The sequence below is a fragment of the Rhinopithecus bieti genome, unplaced genomic scaffold (assembly GCF_001698545.2).
Source record: "Rhinopithecus bieti isolate Rb0 unplaced genomic scaffold, ASM169854v2 scaffold_32008, whole genome shotgun sequence".
NCBI classification, from domain to species: domain Eukaryota; kingdom Metazoa; phylum Chordata; class Mammalia; order Primates; family Cercopithecidae; genus Rhinopithecus; species Rhinopithecus bieti.
The window spans coordinates 1872720-1885680 of NW_016814433.1; the positions used below are offsets into that span (position 1 = coordinate 1872720).

The 12961-nt window shown below is 54.6% G+C and overlaps 2 protein-coding genes across 2 annotated transcripts in view; one reads left to right on the top strand and one right to left on the bottom strand.

Moving 5' to 3' along the window:
- Positions 1–1795: 1795 nt before the first annotated feature.
- On the top strand, positions 1796–10012 carry PIMREG (PICALM interacting mitotic regulator). Its single transcript, XM_017850533.1, has 5 exons — positions 1796–1869; positions 2442–2770; positions 4848–5143; positions 6680–6775; positions 7727–10012. The coding sequence occupies exons 2-5, from the start codon at positions 2477–2479 to the stop codon at positions 7785–7787; spliced, it is 747 nt and encodes a 248-aa protein (XP_017706022.1). The 5' UTR covers positions 1796–1869; positions 2442–2476; the 3' UTR covers positions 7788–10012.
- A 2048-nt stretch (positions 10013–12060) lies between these two features.
- Positions 12061–12961, bottom strand: part of PITPNM3 (PITPNM family member 3) — an 86026-nt gene continuing 85125 nt past the window's right edge. The window contains exon 19 of the mRNA XM_017850531.1: positions 12061–12855. Within this exon, the coding sequence (XP_017706020.1) occupies positions 12550–12855 (306 nt within the window). The 3' untranslated portion in view covers positions 12061–12549. The remainder of the gene's footprint in view (positions 12856–12961) is intronic.

A 12961-nucleotide genomic window follows, 5' to 3' on the forward strand; every position in this document is an offset into this window, starting at 1 on the left:
GATCCTGTCTAAAAGGAAAAAAATAATAAAGAGGAAAGTAAACATCCATGTGGCCACCACCCAGCCTACAAAATGGAACATTACCTTTGAAGTCTTTTGAGCCCTTTCCTCATTACATCCTCTTCTCCTGTCACCCTTCCAAAAAATGACTACCTGTTTTATTTTGATGTTTACAATTCCTTTGCTTTCCGTAATAGCTTTGTCCACAAATGTGTGTGCATATTCCTAAACCATATTGTTTAGTTTTTTGTGTTTGAACTTACATGGTGTCATACTTTATGTTTGTCTGAATATTGCTTTTTTTTAAATCTAGCATTATATTCCCGACATTCACTTTAGTTACACCATCTGGTTACAATTCGCTTATTTTTCAGTACTGTATAATATTCTATAATTTGAATAAAAACAATTTATATGTCTAAAAAAATGCCACCGATAGCCAGGCATGGTGGCTCTTGCCTGTAATCCCAGCACTTTGGAAGGCTGAGGCTGGTGGATCGCCTAAGGTCAGGATTTCGAGACCAGCCTGGCCAACATAGTGAAATCCCATCTCTACTAAAAGTACAAAAAATTAGCAGGGCGTGGTGGCGGGCGCCTGTAATCCCAGCTACTAGGGAGGCTGAGGCAGGAGAATCGCTTGAACCCAGGAGGCGGAGGTTGCAGTGAGCCGAGATCACGCCGCTGCACTCCAGCCTGGGCTACAAGAGCGAAATTCCGTCTCAAAAACAAACAAAGAAATGCCACCGATATATGAATTTGGGCATTACATTTCCAACATGTGAAATTTGAGGGACACATTCACACCATAGCAGAGGGTCAAATAAGTTAATAAACTGCAACACCAGTACCTGTGCATACTAAGGGCCATATACACGTTAATCAATATCGTCATCCTTTCGTTGGAAATCACTGAGGCCAAAGGAGTGGGTGAGACCACCCAGAAATGAAGAGGGCTGAAGACAGACTTTCAAGAATTCATCATCTCAGGCTCTTGTGCGGGAGAGGTAACAAAGAAACCAGCCGGGGGAGTGGGCAGCACTGCTCTGAGGTCGCCGAAAGGAGAAGGATGAGCTTCTATAACGGCTGATTGTGTTTGGATGCTGAGGAGAGGAGAGGCAGGCATTCCGCTGGAGAGAGGGAGGGATGTGTGGGGCAAGGCGGGGACAGGGAGCTGGTGTAGGCGGGAGGAGGGCAGACGGGCACTCTGGTCTATCCCCGCTTCCAGGACGCATTTTCTAGTGGGGGCGGAGCATGGATGGCTAGTATGGGGAACTCAGAGAGGGACAGTGTCTTGTCACAGGAAGGGAGGGTCAGGAGGGAAATGTGAAAGAAAACGTCTCTGGGAACCCAGGGCTCCACACTGCCAGCCCCTGGCTCCTTCGGACAAAACCACTGAGCAAGAAGGAAAAGCCAGACCCCTTGGCAGGATGGACGGGGTCCCTGCCCACTGCGGGGCCTGGGGCCTGAGCCAGGAGGCCTAGATCCCAGGACCTCCGCCTCCACCCCATGAGTCAGAGCAGCCTCAACCCTGTGCGCGCTCCAGGGAGGGGACCCGGCGTGCGATGCGCGGGGGCTGGGCGGGCAAGGGCCGTGGCGCGGGCGGGACGCTTAATACAAAGCCCGGAGCCACGAGGCTGGAGGCCGGGAGGGAGCCGGAGAGATGAATGGGGACGGCCGGGCCAATCCGAGCGCAGCATTTACAGCCGCGAGAGAGAAAGCCAATCGGATCCTTGGGGCGGGGACGGGGCGGGGACGGAACCAATCAGCTGTGAGGACGGGGCCGGGGGCGGAGCCGCGCAGAGTTTCAAACCGGCTGCGGTGGACTAGGAGCAGCTGTGCTCCGGCTGTGATCCGCGTTGGTGCTGTCCGGTGAGTGCGGGCGGAGCACAACAAATTTCGCTCTTGTTGCCCAGGCTGGGTGCAATGGCGCGATCTCGGCTCAAAACAATTTTTTTGTTCAGAGGGGAGGGCATCAGGTTCGGACACGCACGGCCTGTGGAGGCGTCTGGGTACTACAAGCGTCGGATCAAAATCGGGGCGTCTGGTGGGAAGGCTGGGATCTGCGTGGGGGCGCATTTGGTCTGGGCGAGCTGGTGGAGGAGATGGTGATGGTGTCCTGGGCCCAGCGCTGAAGCTCGACTACGGCGTGTCTTGACCCCGCCTCCACTCCTCGCCTGAGCCAGAGAGAGGAAGGAGGTTGGGATAAAAAGACAGCTGTTTTGGAAACTTGAAGTGCGGGACAGCAGAAATGCTGCTGACCCGAGACCCCTCTTCCAGAAAGCATCCTCCTTCCTGCACTTACACTTGCTAACTCGCCCGCTCCCCGCCCGCCCTCGCCACCCCGCTGCATCCCATCTCTTCCAGTGTCCAGGGTCTCTGTGGGGCCTGGGAATGGGGATGGGGAATGCCTTGCTGACCTGCTTTTTTACCCTCCTCCCCAGGGTCTAGTGGACAGAGAAGACTCTTGGTAAGGCAAATGGCTTCTCGATGGCAGAGCATGGGGACCTCTGTGCGCCGGAGATCTCTCCGGCACCAGGAGCAGCTGGAGGACAGCAAGGAGCTAGAGCCTGGGGCCAGCCATCAGGAGACCTCTGCAGGGGCCCTGGGGTCTCTGTGCAGACAGTTCCAAAGGAGGCTGCCCCTGAGAGCTGTCAACCTCAACCTCTGCTCAGGCCCCTCCTGGAAGCGCCTGGAAACCCCAGAGCCAGGTCAGCAGGGCCTCCAGGCTGCAGCTCGCTCAGCTAAGAGCGCTTTGGGTGCCATGTCCCAGGTAATACTGACAATACTAATCATCTTTTTTATGGAGTGTTTCCTTGGTGCCAGATAGTTCCTGCCCTCAAAGAGCCTCAAGAATATAGACTCCAAGAAGACAGGGACTTTGGTTAGCTCACTGCTGTTTCCCCAGCACCCCAAATAGTTCCTGGCACATATAGGCACTCAACAAATACTTGAATGAGTTAATGAAAACATGTCTTGGAGGAAACAGATGCTCACAACACCAGGTGATAAGAGCTGTACGTGATAGGAAATTGCAAGCAAGTGGCCAATAGTGAGGGCTCACCAAACACAAACTTAGCTGGTGAAGGCTTCCCAGAGGAGGTGATGCCAGAGTTCACCCAGGGAAGCAAAGGTCAAGGGTATTTAGGGTAGGAGAAATAGTGCAGGTCCAGAGCCCCTCAGGTCCAGGCCTAGAGCTGAGGGAAAGCAAGGTGTACTGCCAACTCAGCCATGTACCCCTGAGGACAGCCAGAGTTGTAGTCTGGGTATGAGCAGAGAACAGAGAGCAAGGTAGAGCAGGGAGGAAGGACATGAAGGAGCTTAGACTCTCCCAGGAATGATCAGGAGTCTGGAGGATTCTAAACAGTGGAAAGTCTGGTCTAATTAGCATATTAGAATTTGACCTTTATCTACGCGATGGAGAAGGGAATAGAAGCAGAGATGCTCCCGATGGAGACTAAGGATCTGGACTTGTAGGGGATAAACTTCAGGAGCTGCTGAGAAGGTCAGTTAGATGGCATTTGCTGTCAAATGAGAAGTGCTGGCAGCAAGACGTCCTTATATTGGATGTAAGTGTCTATGGGCCCTTCAAGGGATGCATCTTTAAACCCAGAGCTGGAGGTGTAGACGTGTCACTTAGAAAGGACAGAAGCCATTAGGATGAATGCACCTCCAGAGAGAGGACTGGGGGCTGCAGAGGTTTCTCCTCGGTGTCTCATTGGGAATTCTGAAGAGGAGAGAATTCTCCGGAAAGAGGCTGGCTCTTTCTGGACCCTCTGCAGAGAGCTCCCTGAGCCAAACGTTAGTCCTTATTTGGAAGAACTTTTTGATTGTTTTCACCACCCTCAGGGATCAGAGAAATGAAATGAATTTGTCCAAGGTCACATAACTCATCAGATTTAACCTGGGCTTTGCTCCAACCCCTGGGCTCTGGCTTGCCAAGGCAAAGACAGTCGAGCTGATGAAGAAGAGCCTTCACAGCCGTCACCCGGCTGGTGTGAAAGGCCCAAGAGTTGGGGCTTGGTCCTATGTGCAACAAGAAGCCATAGAAGGGTTTTGAGCAGTTGAGTGTCACAGTCAGAACTGCCCTTTAGAAGGATCACTATGGACCACTGTGGAGGGTGGATAGAGTGAGTGACACCCGAGGCAGGAAGACAGGTGCCCTCCTGGTGTGCAGGGGGTGCTGGGCAGGGGAGTCTCCTCTTCCCTGGACCCTCTCCTTCAGTCCTGGGGTCAATCTGTGTCTGGAAAGAGAGTTTGGACTTAGACAAACAGGCTTCAGGCACCAGGGGGGTCCTCCTGCTGCTGACTGCTGCTGTCATATTCAGGAGCTCCGAGCTGGGTCCCTGCCGTGGACTCATTCCACGAGTAGTCAGTCACATCCTTCACCCTGGAGACTAAAATAGCCTGTATTTACAGGACACTTGGTGGGTCTAGGGATCGCTGGTATGGTCTGGAGACCAGGGTAGTTCACCCTTGGGCTTTTTGTTGTTGCTTGTTTGTTTTTGAGACAGGGTCTCACTCAGTCGCCCAGGCTGGAGTGCAGTGGCACGATCTCAGCTCACTACAACCTCCACCTCCCGGGTTCAAGCGATTCTCATGCCTCAGTCACCCAAGTAGCTGGGACTACAGGCACCCACCACTGCGCCCGGCAAATTTTTTTTTTTTTTTTTTTTGTATTTTTAGTAGAGATGGGGTTTTACCATGTTGGCCAGGCTGGTCTCGAACTCCTTACCTCAGGTGATCCACCTGCCTGGCCTCCCAAAGTACTGGGATTATAGGCTTGAGCCACTGTGCCCGGCCTCACTTTTGATTTTGTCTGTGCTAACCTTTCCATTTGCCTGTTCCAGAGAATCCAAGAGTCCTGCCAAAGTGGCACCAAGTGGCTGGTGGAAACGCACGTGAAGGCCAGGAGGCGGAAGAGAGGCGCACAGAAGGGCAGTGGATCCCCAACTCACAGCCTGAGCCAGAAGAGCACTCGGCTGTCTGGAGCCGCCCCTGCCCACTCTGCCACAGACCCCTGGGAGAAGGAGCATCACCACCTCTCGGCCCGAATGGGCTCACGTGCCCACCCATTACGGCGGTCAAGGCGGGAGGCTGCCTTCCGGAGCCCCTACTCCTCAACAGAGCCCCTCTGCTCTCCCAGGCAAGTGGGACAGTGCCTCACCCCGGGACTGGTGACCTTTTAGCCTGGGCACAGTCCCTGCTCTCTGACCTCCCAGACCCAGTTGGGCCCCAGGGGATTCTTGGCACCTGTGACTTCCTGGAGCCAGGGGTACCCTGAGCAGTGTCATATCATGTCATAATTATTCTTACTGTTAAATGTGTGTCCTGCTTTAGCAGATATCCAGTGCGTGTATTTGTTCATTAGAAAATGAGAAAACTGGCCGGGCGTGGTGGCTCACACCTATAATCCCAGCACTTCGGGAGGCTGAGACGGGTGGATCACCTGAGGTCAGGAGTTGGAGACCAGCCTGGCCAACATGGTGAAACCTCATCTCTACTAAAAATACAAAGTTGGCTGGGCGTGGTGGTGCAAGCCTCTAATCCCAGCTCCTTGGGAGGTTGAGGCAGGAGAATTGCTTGAACTCAGGGGGTGGAGGTTGCAGTGAGTCGAGATCGCACCACTGCACTACACTCCAGCCTGGGTGACAGAGTGAGACTCTGTCTCAAAAAAAAAAAAAAGAAGAGAAAATAAAACAACAACTAGATTCCTAAGGATTGTATGTCAACTTTCCAGCTGAGTTCTAGGGGGAAATGGAGTGTGTTAGTTAAGGCTGTATAGTAGCTTTGGGCTATTGAATTTTTTCCCCCAAATTTCTTTGAGGGCTAGCATCTTTCTTTAGTCCCATAGGAACCTTGAGCTGTCATTAAGGCAGGCTCTGTTTGTCCCATTGGACAGGTAAGGAAACGGAGGTCCGGAGGCTTTTGGTGATTAGCACGAGGGCCGTCCCATAGGAAACAGAGGAGTAAAGGCTGGGGTCAGACCATCTGGATGTTCTGCCCCACCGATCAAGCTGGCCTGCCCTGCAGGATCTTCTAGTTCTCAGACAGGCCCAGCAAGTGGCCTGGCTTGGGGGAGAGGGTGAAACTCATCCCAGTCCACAGTCCCTGGCAGCTTCCTATTCCCATCTCGGGGCTCTCAGGGAAGGCTGCCTAGCCACTGCCCGTGTCGTGGCAGGTGGTCACCAGGATGCATATAAGTGACCAGGTGGCTCTTTGCAAACCTGGAAGCTAAAATAAGGCTTGTGTACACTTCAAAAATACTCTCCACATCTGTGTTCTGACCTGGTTCCGCCCCCAGAGCTAGCAGAGGACCTGAGAAAATCCTTCAGGACCTTAGTTTCTCTGTAAAGGAAGAGCTGAGCTTAGCTCTGACACAATCCCACTCACCCAAGCCTCCTAGTGAGCCCACAAGCAAGTTTTGAAGCCACCTGGAGGGCTGAGGCTCCGTTTCCAAGTGGGGACGCTGCAAAATCACTTGCCCATGACCTCGGCCTCGAGGATCTTGATCTTCTTTCTGTTTGTCGCTCTGAGGTCACTTCCTGGAGTGAGGGTCTGGAGTGAAGCCCAGCCCGCCAGGGTCATCTGGGCCCACAGACCAGACCCCGGCACTGGGTTGCAAGGGGCTCCTGCCAGGAGTTTCCAACTAGTCACTGGTGTGGCTTTTTCTTTCGTTCAGCGAATCTGACAGTGACCCAGAGCCTGTGGGGGCAGGAATCCAGCATCTCCAGAAGCTGTCCCAAGAGCTAGAGGAAGCCATTATGGCGGAAGAGAGGTGAGTTGGCTTTCCATACTTCAAAGTGAAGTGGCCGGGAGGGCCCCTCCGGCCATCTTTGTAGGCAGGCGCTGATTCTGCACTGACCTGCTGTGTGACCCTGGCCAGTCTTTGCCCCTCTCTGGGCCTCAGTCTCCCTCATCTCAAACATGAGAAGGGACAAAAACCTGGACTGGGTTGATGGTAAAGGATGCAGCCTGAATGTGTGTGGTCTCCTGGGCCTTGGGCCCCCACGTTTGTCCATCATTTGGAACCTCACATATGGCTGGTTCCTGAAAAACCTGCCCTTCCTCCAGAACTCTCCGTGGCTCCTTTGTGCCCTGCCTGCCTATGGAATAGGGAAAAGCAACCTGACTGCTATGGAGCTCCTGGTCTCTCTGCTCATGGCCCCATCCTAGGGGCAGGGCCTCAGTTGTGGATCTCCCCTAACTTGGGGCTATTTCTCCATTCCACTTGTATAATGGCCATGATGGGCTCTAAGGCTGAGCCCTGCCAGCTCTATGTGTTGGGGGGCCATATTCCTACCATGTTTCCGGGTCTGATCTTGTCTAGCTCAGGCTGGGAGGGGCCCTCTCAGAGCCCACCACATCCAGTGGCATCAATCCCTCCCCTTCTCTCTAGTGGTGACATCGTCTCTCTCATTCATGACTGAGGAAGTGCCTGCAGGTAATGCCCACCTCCCAAGTGTCTTTCTCACTGTCCTCCTCCTCCACCTCATGCATGAGCAAGTTAAAGAAAACCCACAGAGCTGATGGGTACAGCAGAGTAGGTAGGACCCGCTTGCTGCTTGGAGCCAGAGCTGCTAACCTCACGGACCCCATCATTAACAGCATGCTGGGGGCCCCGAGTAGCTACAGCCACCTTCCAGCAGCCCCCACGCCGCAGTCAGCAGAGAAAGGTATCCCTACTTCTCCGACCTTGAGCACAGTGACAAAGGCAGCTGTCTTGCAGGAAACAAGCCCTATCTGACCGCCAAGTCTTCGTACTCAAGGATGTCTATGCTTCCCCATGAGCTTCCCGGAGGAAACCCCCAGGAGTTGTCAGTACCCCCGGGCCACTGCTAACAAGCACCTAACAAGGGGCCCAGAGCCCCCTGCTCCGGCCACATCTGGACCCATCAGTGACTGCCTGCCATAGCCTGAGAGTGTCTTGGGGAGACCTTGCAGAAGGGGAGAATTGTTCCTTCTGCTTTCCCAGGGGACTCTTGAGCTTAGAAACTCATCGTACACTTGACCTTGAGCCTTCTATTTGCCTCATCTATAACGTGAAGTGCTAGCCTCAGATGTTTGAGAGCTCTTAGCTGTGTACCCACGTGCCTGGTTTTTGGGGAGTCATCCGCAGAGTCACTCACCCACCGTGTTTCTGGTGCCAAGGCTCTTGGGGGCCCCATTGTCATCCCCGCTTTCCCTACCAGGGACTCGGAGGAAGGCATAGGAGATATTTCCAGGCTTACGACCCTGGGCTCACGGGTACCTATTTATATGCTCAATGCGGAGTACTGTGGGTGTGCCGGGAGGGGGTAGCCCTGTTCAAAAGCAATTTCTGCCGTTTGTAAATTATTTAAGAAACCTGCTTTGTCATTGTATAAGAAACCAGCGTGTGACTTTCCTAGATAACACTGCTTTCTCATAATAAAGACTGTTGGCATTTGACATCTGTTCTATTTCACCGGCCACCTCCAACCTTCCCCGCCCTCCCACACCACTCTGGGCCATAGATCTGTCATTTGTGGTCTGGGGTCTGGCCCTCATCCACCTCTGCTCTGAGCCAGTCTGCCCCCAAAACCCATCCCAGGAAGAACATGTATAAAGGGAAAGGCTTCTCGGCTTAGTTCAGACGCAAACACACCGTAAAGGCAAATAAGGTTTTTATTTAAGTGACAACATTTGAGAGCTAAAAACCAGCTCACATCAAAATCAAGACCAGTTGTAAAAATCTTTTAACTCCATAATGCTGTTTTTATCTTGTTAGAAATCTGGTATCTTACATTAGCGTTTCTAACGGATTTTGTACAAGGCAGCCGTAAGGAATATAATAAACCTTTTTCACCACAGAACCGTCTGTCACAGATAATACTGAAAGTTACACACTTGGGAACAGTCAGACCACAGACAGGGTCAGACGGGCTGCCACCGCCAAGTAAACAAATAGAAAAGGCCAGCGGGGTCCGAGGGCGGGGGTCCCTGTGCACGAGTCACCTCCTCTGGCCTGCCCCTCCTTGGGTCACCTGCTTCTCCTTTGCCCTAAAGAGGGTGGAATCAAATTCGGATTTTCCTCCCAACTGCCTGTTAGTTTCTCAACAAGGAGAGCAGAGCCCAGATCAGGCCTCAGTGCTTGGACTTAACCCTAACTATGATTTTTAAGAAGGTTCCCCCATGCCCGGAAGGAAAGGAAGGAGGGAATGTTACAATAGGTTTCCAGGGCACTTGGCACCCAAACCCCCCCGAGATGGGATTCGGTGGGAAAGGTGGTAGTTTAAGGCGGGGTCAGGGCACCCCTCCCGGGGCTGCACCTGGGCTGGGGGGGGAGTGTGAGGATGCAGGGGGCCCACGTGCCTCATGAAAGACTCCAGGACACAGGAATGGGTCCCAAAGGGGTAAAAATACAGTTTAAGAACCGTGAACTCCAGCCTCGTCTCTTCCAGAGAGCCCACCGCCGGAAAACTGGAATACTGGGATTCAAACACATTTGTTTGCTGTAGCCCAGCACCCAGACAAGAGGACCATTCATTCCAATGCATGAAAGGAGTCTGTTTTTTTAAAAAGGAAATATTTTACGGAGCTCAAGGGAGCCGTTGAACTCTTTAAGAAAAAACCCACGATGCTGGAAGAGCAGGTCCTGGGCTAAGGACGCACCCTGAACCCTAACAGGGCAAATGATACAGGAGGGTGGCAGGCAGGCCCTCGGTCACGACAGCCGCCGGATTGGGAAGAACAAACATGCCACGCAAGAAACAAGGAGCTTTGGTCAGGCGGGAAGATCTGTTTCCAGCTGCTGCAGAGCAGGCATACCAGAAGCTAGAAGGACTTTCTAGAAAACAGCTGGATTGGGGGGGGTCACACAACTACTCAAGGAGACGCAGCGGCACCCGCTCCCGAGAACAACACAACTTGGTTCTTTCTCCAACTTAACTGGACGGACAAAACTGAAGAAACCGCTAGTACAGAAAGTGCATATGCATTACACAGTTGCCGTGAAAGCAGTACTGAAACACATACGTTGTCTCGCCACTAAACAGAACCACATCTACACACGTTCACACACACCAACTACAGCTTCAGTTGTTGTGTTCACAGTCTCTCACTGTACACCATCAGCATCTCCTGTGTGCATCGTCAGCCAAAGCCCCGATCTTCCTACCTGCTTGCTGCCTGGACCCAGAGCTGCTTCCAAAACCCCTCCTGCTGGGTCCTGTGTCCCAGCTCTGACCCCAGAGCCACAGAACCCTGGTCACACTGACTTCAAATTCCCCAGGGATCCTGGCTCATGCACTTTCTCTCTCTCTGTCTTCCTCTCTCTCTGTCTTTCTTTCTCTGTCTTCCTCTCTGTCTTCTTTTCTCTTTCTCTCTCTCTGTCTTCCTCTCTCTCTATGCCTTCCTTTCTCTGTCTTCCTTTCTCTCTCTCTCTCTTTCTCTCTCCCTCTCTCGCCTAGCCTGGGGTTCTCAGGGAAGAGGGAATCTAACTGGGAGAAAAGTACCTCATACTAATTATTTTATCATTTCGGCTTAATTAGTGCCTTCTGCAAAAAGGAAATGGTAGAGTTTTCAAGAATCAGACTACATCTGCCCAAGTTTAAATCAGGATATTTTTGGGAAGGATTAGGGTTGAGGTGGTTATGCCATATGAGCTGGTGCCTTTGGAAAGCCAAGAACTGTGAAATGTTAACGGGGGGATGGGCACCTGTGAACCGCCAGGAGACAGGACCATAGAGGAGGCTGAGGCTGAGGCTGAGCCTGATCCGCACTCCTCCCCATAGACTCGCCAGCAGCCCTGGGCTTGAGTGCAGGATGCGGCACTGGAAGTAGAGCAGAAGAGCTGGCAGACTGAAGACACATTTCTAGGGGAGAGAGCAGGGATGGGGGCTATGAGCCCAGACCCCTCCAGCCCCAGGAGGGCACCCAATTTGCCAGGCAATTCACAATGGTGGTGTCAGCCGCCCCCGTCAGCAGCGTCATGGGCTGCATGGGAGCCGCGAGAGGTAGACATTGAGCAGAAGCGACACTGAGCTGACACAGGTGCCTGCTGTGTATACAGACGTCTGGGCCCTGGGGCAGCCTGGCTGAAGCTGCTGGGACCGGCCTCAGTGGCAGCCCATGGGGGCTCAGCAGCCACCTGGACAGCCCCACACAGCAGGTGTGGGCCTGGGCTAGGGAGTCGGGGTTTTCCAGGATGCAGGAAACTGATGCCCAGGCCAAGGTTCAGCAGCAGGAGGGCCTGAGCAGGCTTTAGGGGCCCCAGAAGGGCCAAGTCCTGCCAACCTCAGGGCACTACCCAGGAGGAGGTTATGGGCACAAACTGAGCAGCAGGGGAAAGGGAAGAGAATACAACAGTTGGAGCCAAACTTCCAGGAACCCCTAGAACCCTGGAATCTCAGCTCTATGCCTCCAGGAGCCAAAAAAGACAAAAGGGTCCTGGCAGAGCCGGGGTTATGGGGAGCCAGATCAGTAACCTTTTGGCAGGAGATGGCGGTGGGCTGTCCCTGGGACACCCGGTTTGAGCATCAGTGCAAGGCAAACCAGCTGCGCCTCTCCGTGGAGCAGGGATCCCTTCCCAGCCCACCCAGAGAGGCTCCTTTAAGAGCCCCTCCTTTCCAGCCCACCCAGACCCCCTCTCGCAGGCTGTGTGAAAGGTATGGGTCACAGGACACGCAGAGGGACCGTTAGGCCTGAAAAGCCTCAATGGGCCAAACTGCAGGACATCTTGCGAGTCAAAGACTCACACCAATTTCAGCTAGGAGGACTTCTCCAATAACAGAAGGAAGACGGGGCCCAGAGAGGGCAAGTAACCAGCTCAGGGGCTCACAGCCAGCCCGGCTGAGCCAGAGCCCAAGGCTGCAGCCTCCCAAGGGAGGGCATGAGGCAGGGCTCCAGGAAGAGGAACCCCTGGCCTCCAGGGCCACAGGGAAATGGTGAGGACACTGAGGACAAGGGGGGATTGGGGGCAATGGACAGCTGCAGGACAGACCGTCAGCACCAGACCCCACCCCCCGAGGGCTGTGGACAGAGACAGGGGATGTGCTCTCATGCCCAGAAAGTGGCCATCTTGCCGTAAGAGCGCCAACCCCAAAACGGTGATTCAGGACCACAGGGAGGGCGGGCACAAATGCCACTCACGCCTCCACAAGACAGTCGAGAGGCTGTGCCTGCCAGCGGCGTTTGCTCCCGAGGCTGGGGCTGCCCCCTTGAGGGCCTGCCTAGCTCGCTGGGAAGCCTGGGGACGCAGGAGGGTGGTCGACTTTGCCCAAACGCTCCAGCTCCGGGCAAGCCTGCCCCCAGGATGACACAAACATGAACCCTGACTTGGGCTTGCAGTCGCAGGCACGTGGGAGGCAGCAGCGGCTGCACCGAGACCCCCGGATCTCACCTTGTCGCAGCTCAGGGAGCCCCCCCGCCGGGGTCGGGCAGGATCCCTCCCCGCTCCGGTGGGACACTGCTGGACAGACACGGGAGGGAAAAAGCAGGAAAACGCCTGTGTCGGGGAGAGGGCAGCCCCCTCCCGTCCCTGCAGGCAGCCTGATTGGGCCCCCCACCCCTGCTCTGAGCATAGCCCACCCCTCAGGGCACCGACTCGAACTTGGGGGGCCCACGTGCCCAGCTGAGCGCGGGCAGCGGCCGCTCGTGGTCCTTGTCGGACTCGGGCTGGCTCTGGGCCCGCTCGGGCTTGGGGTTGACGGCGGGCGGGTCGGGCTGCTGCACGGACATGGTTCTGCGCAGGTGGTTGCGCTTCCGCAGGAACTCCGGCTGCGCGTGCAGCCCGAAGCTGCCCTTGCGCAGGATCATGCGCGAGTTGTTCTTCTTTGGGCGTGAGCGGTGGCTGGCCTCCAGCGCGGCCAGGTGTGCAGCGTAGCCCTCGCTCAGGAACTGCGGAGGGCAGGGCAGGGCAGGGCAGGGCAGGGCAGGGGAAGAGGGGAAGGGAGGGGGAAGAGAAGAAGGGAGGGGGAAGAGGGGAGGGGAGAGGGAAGAGGGG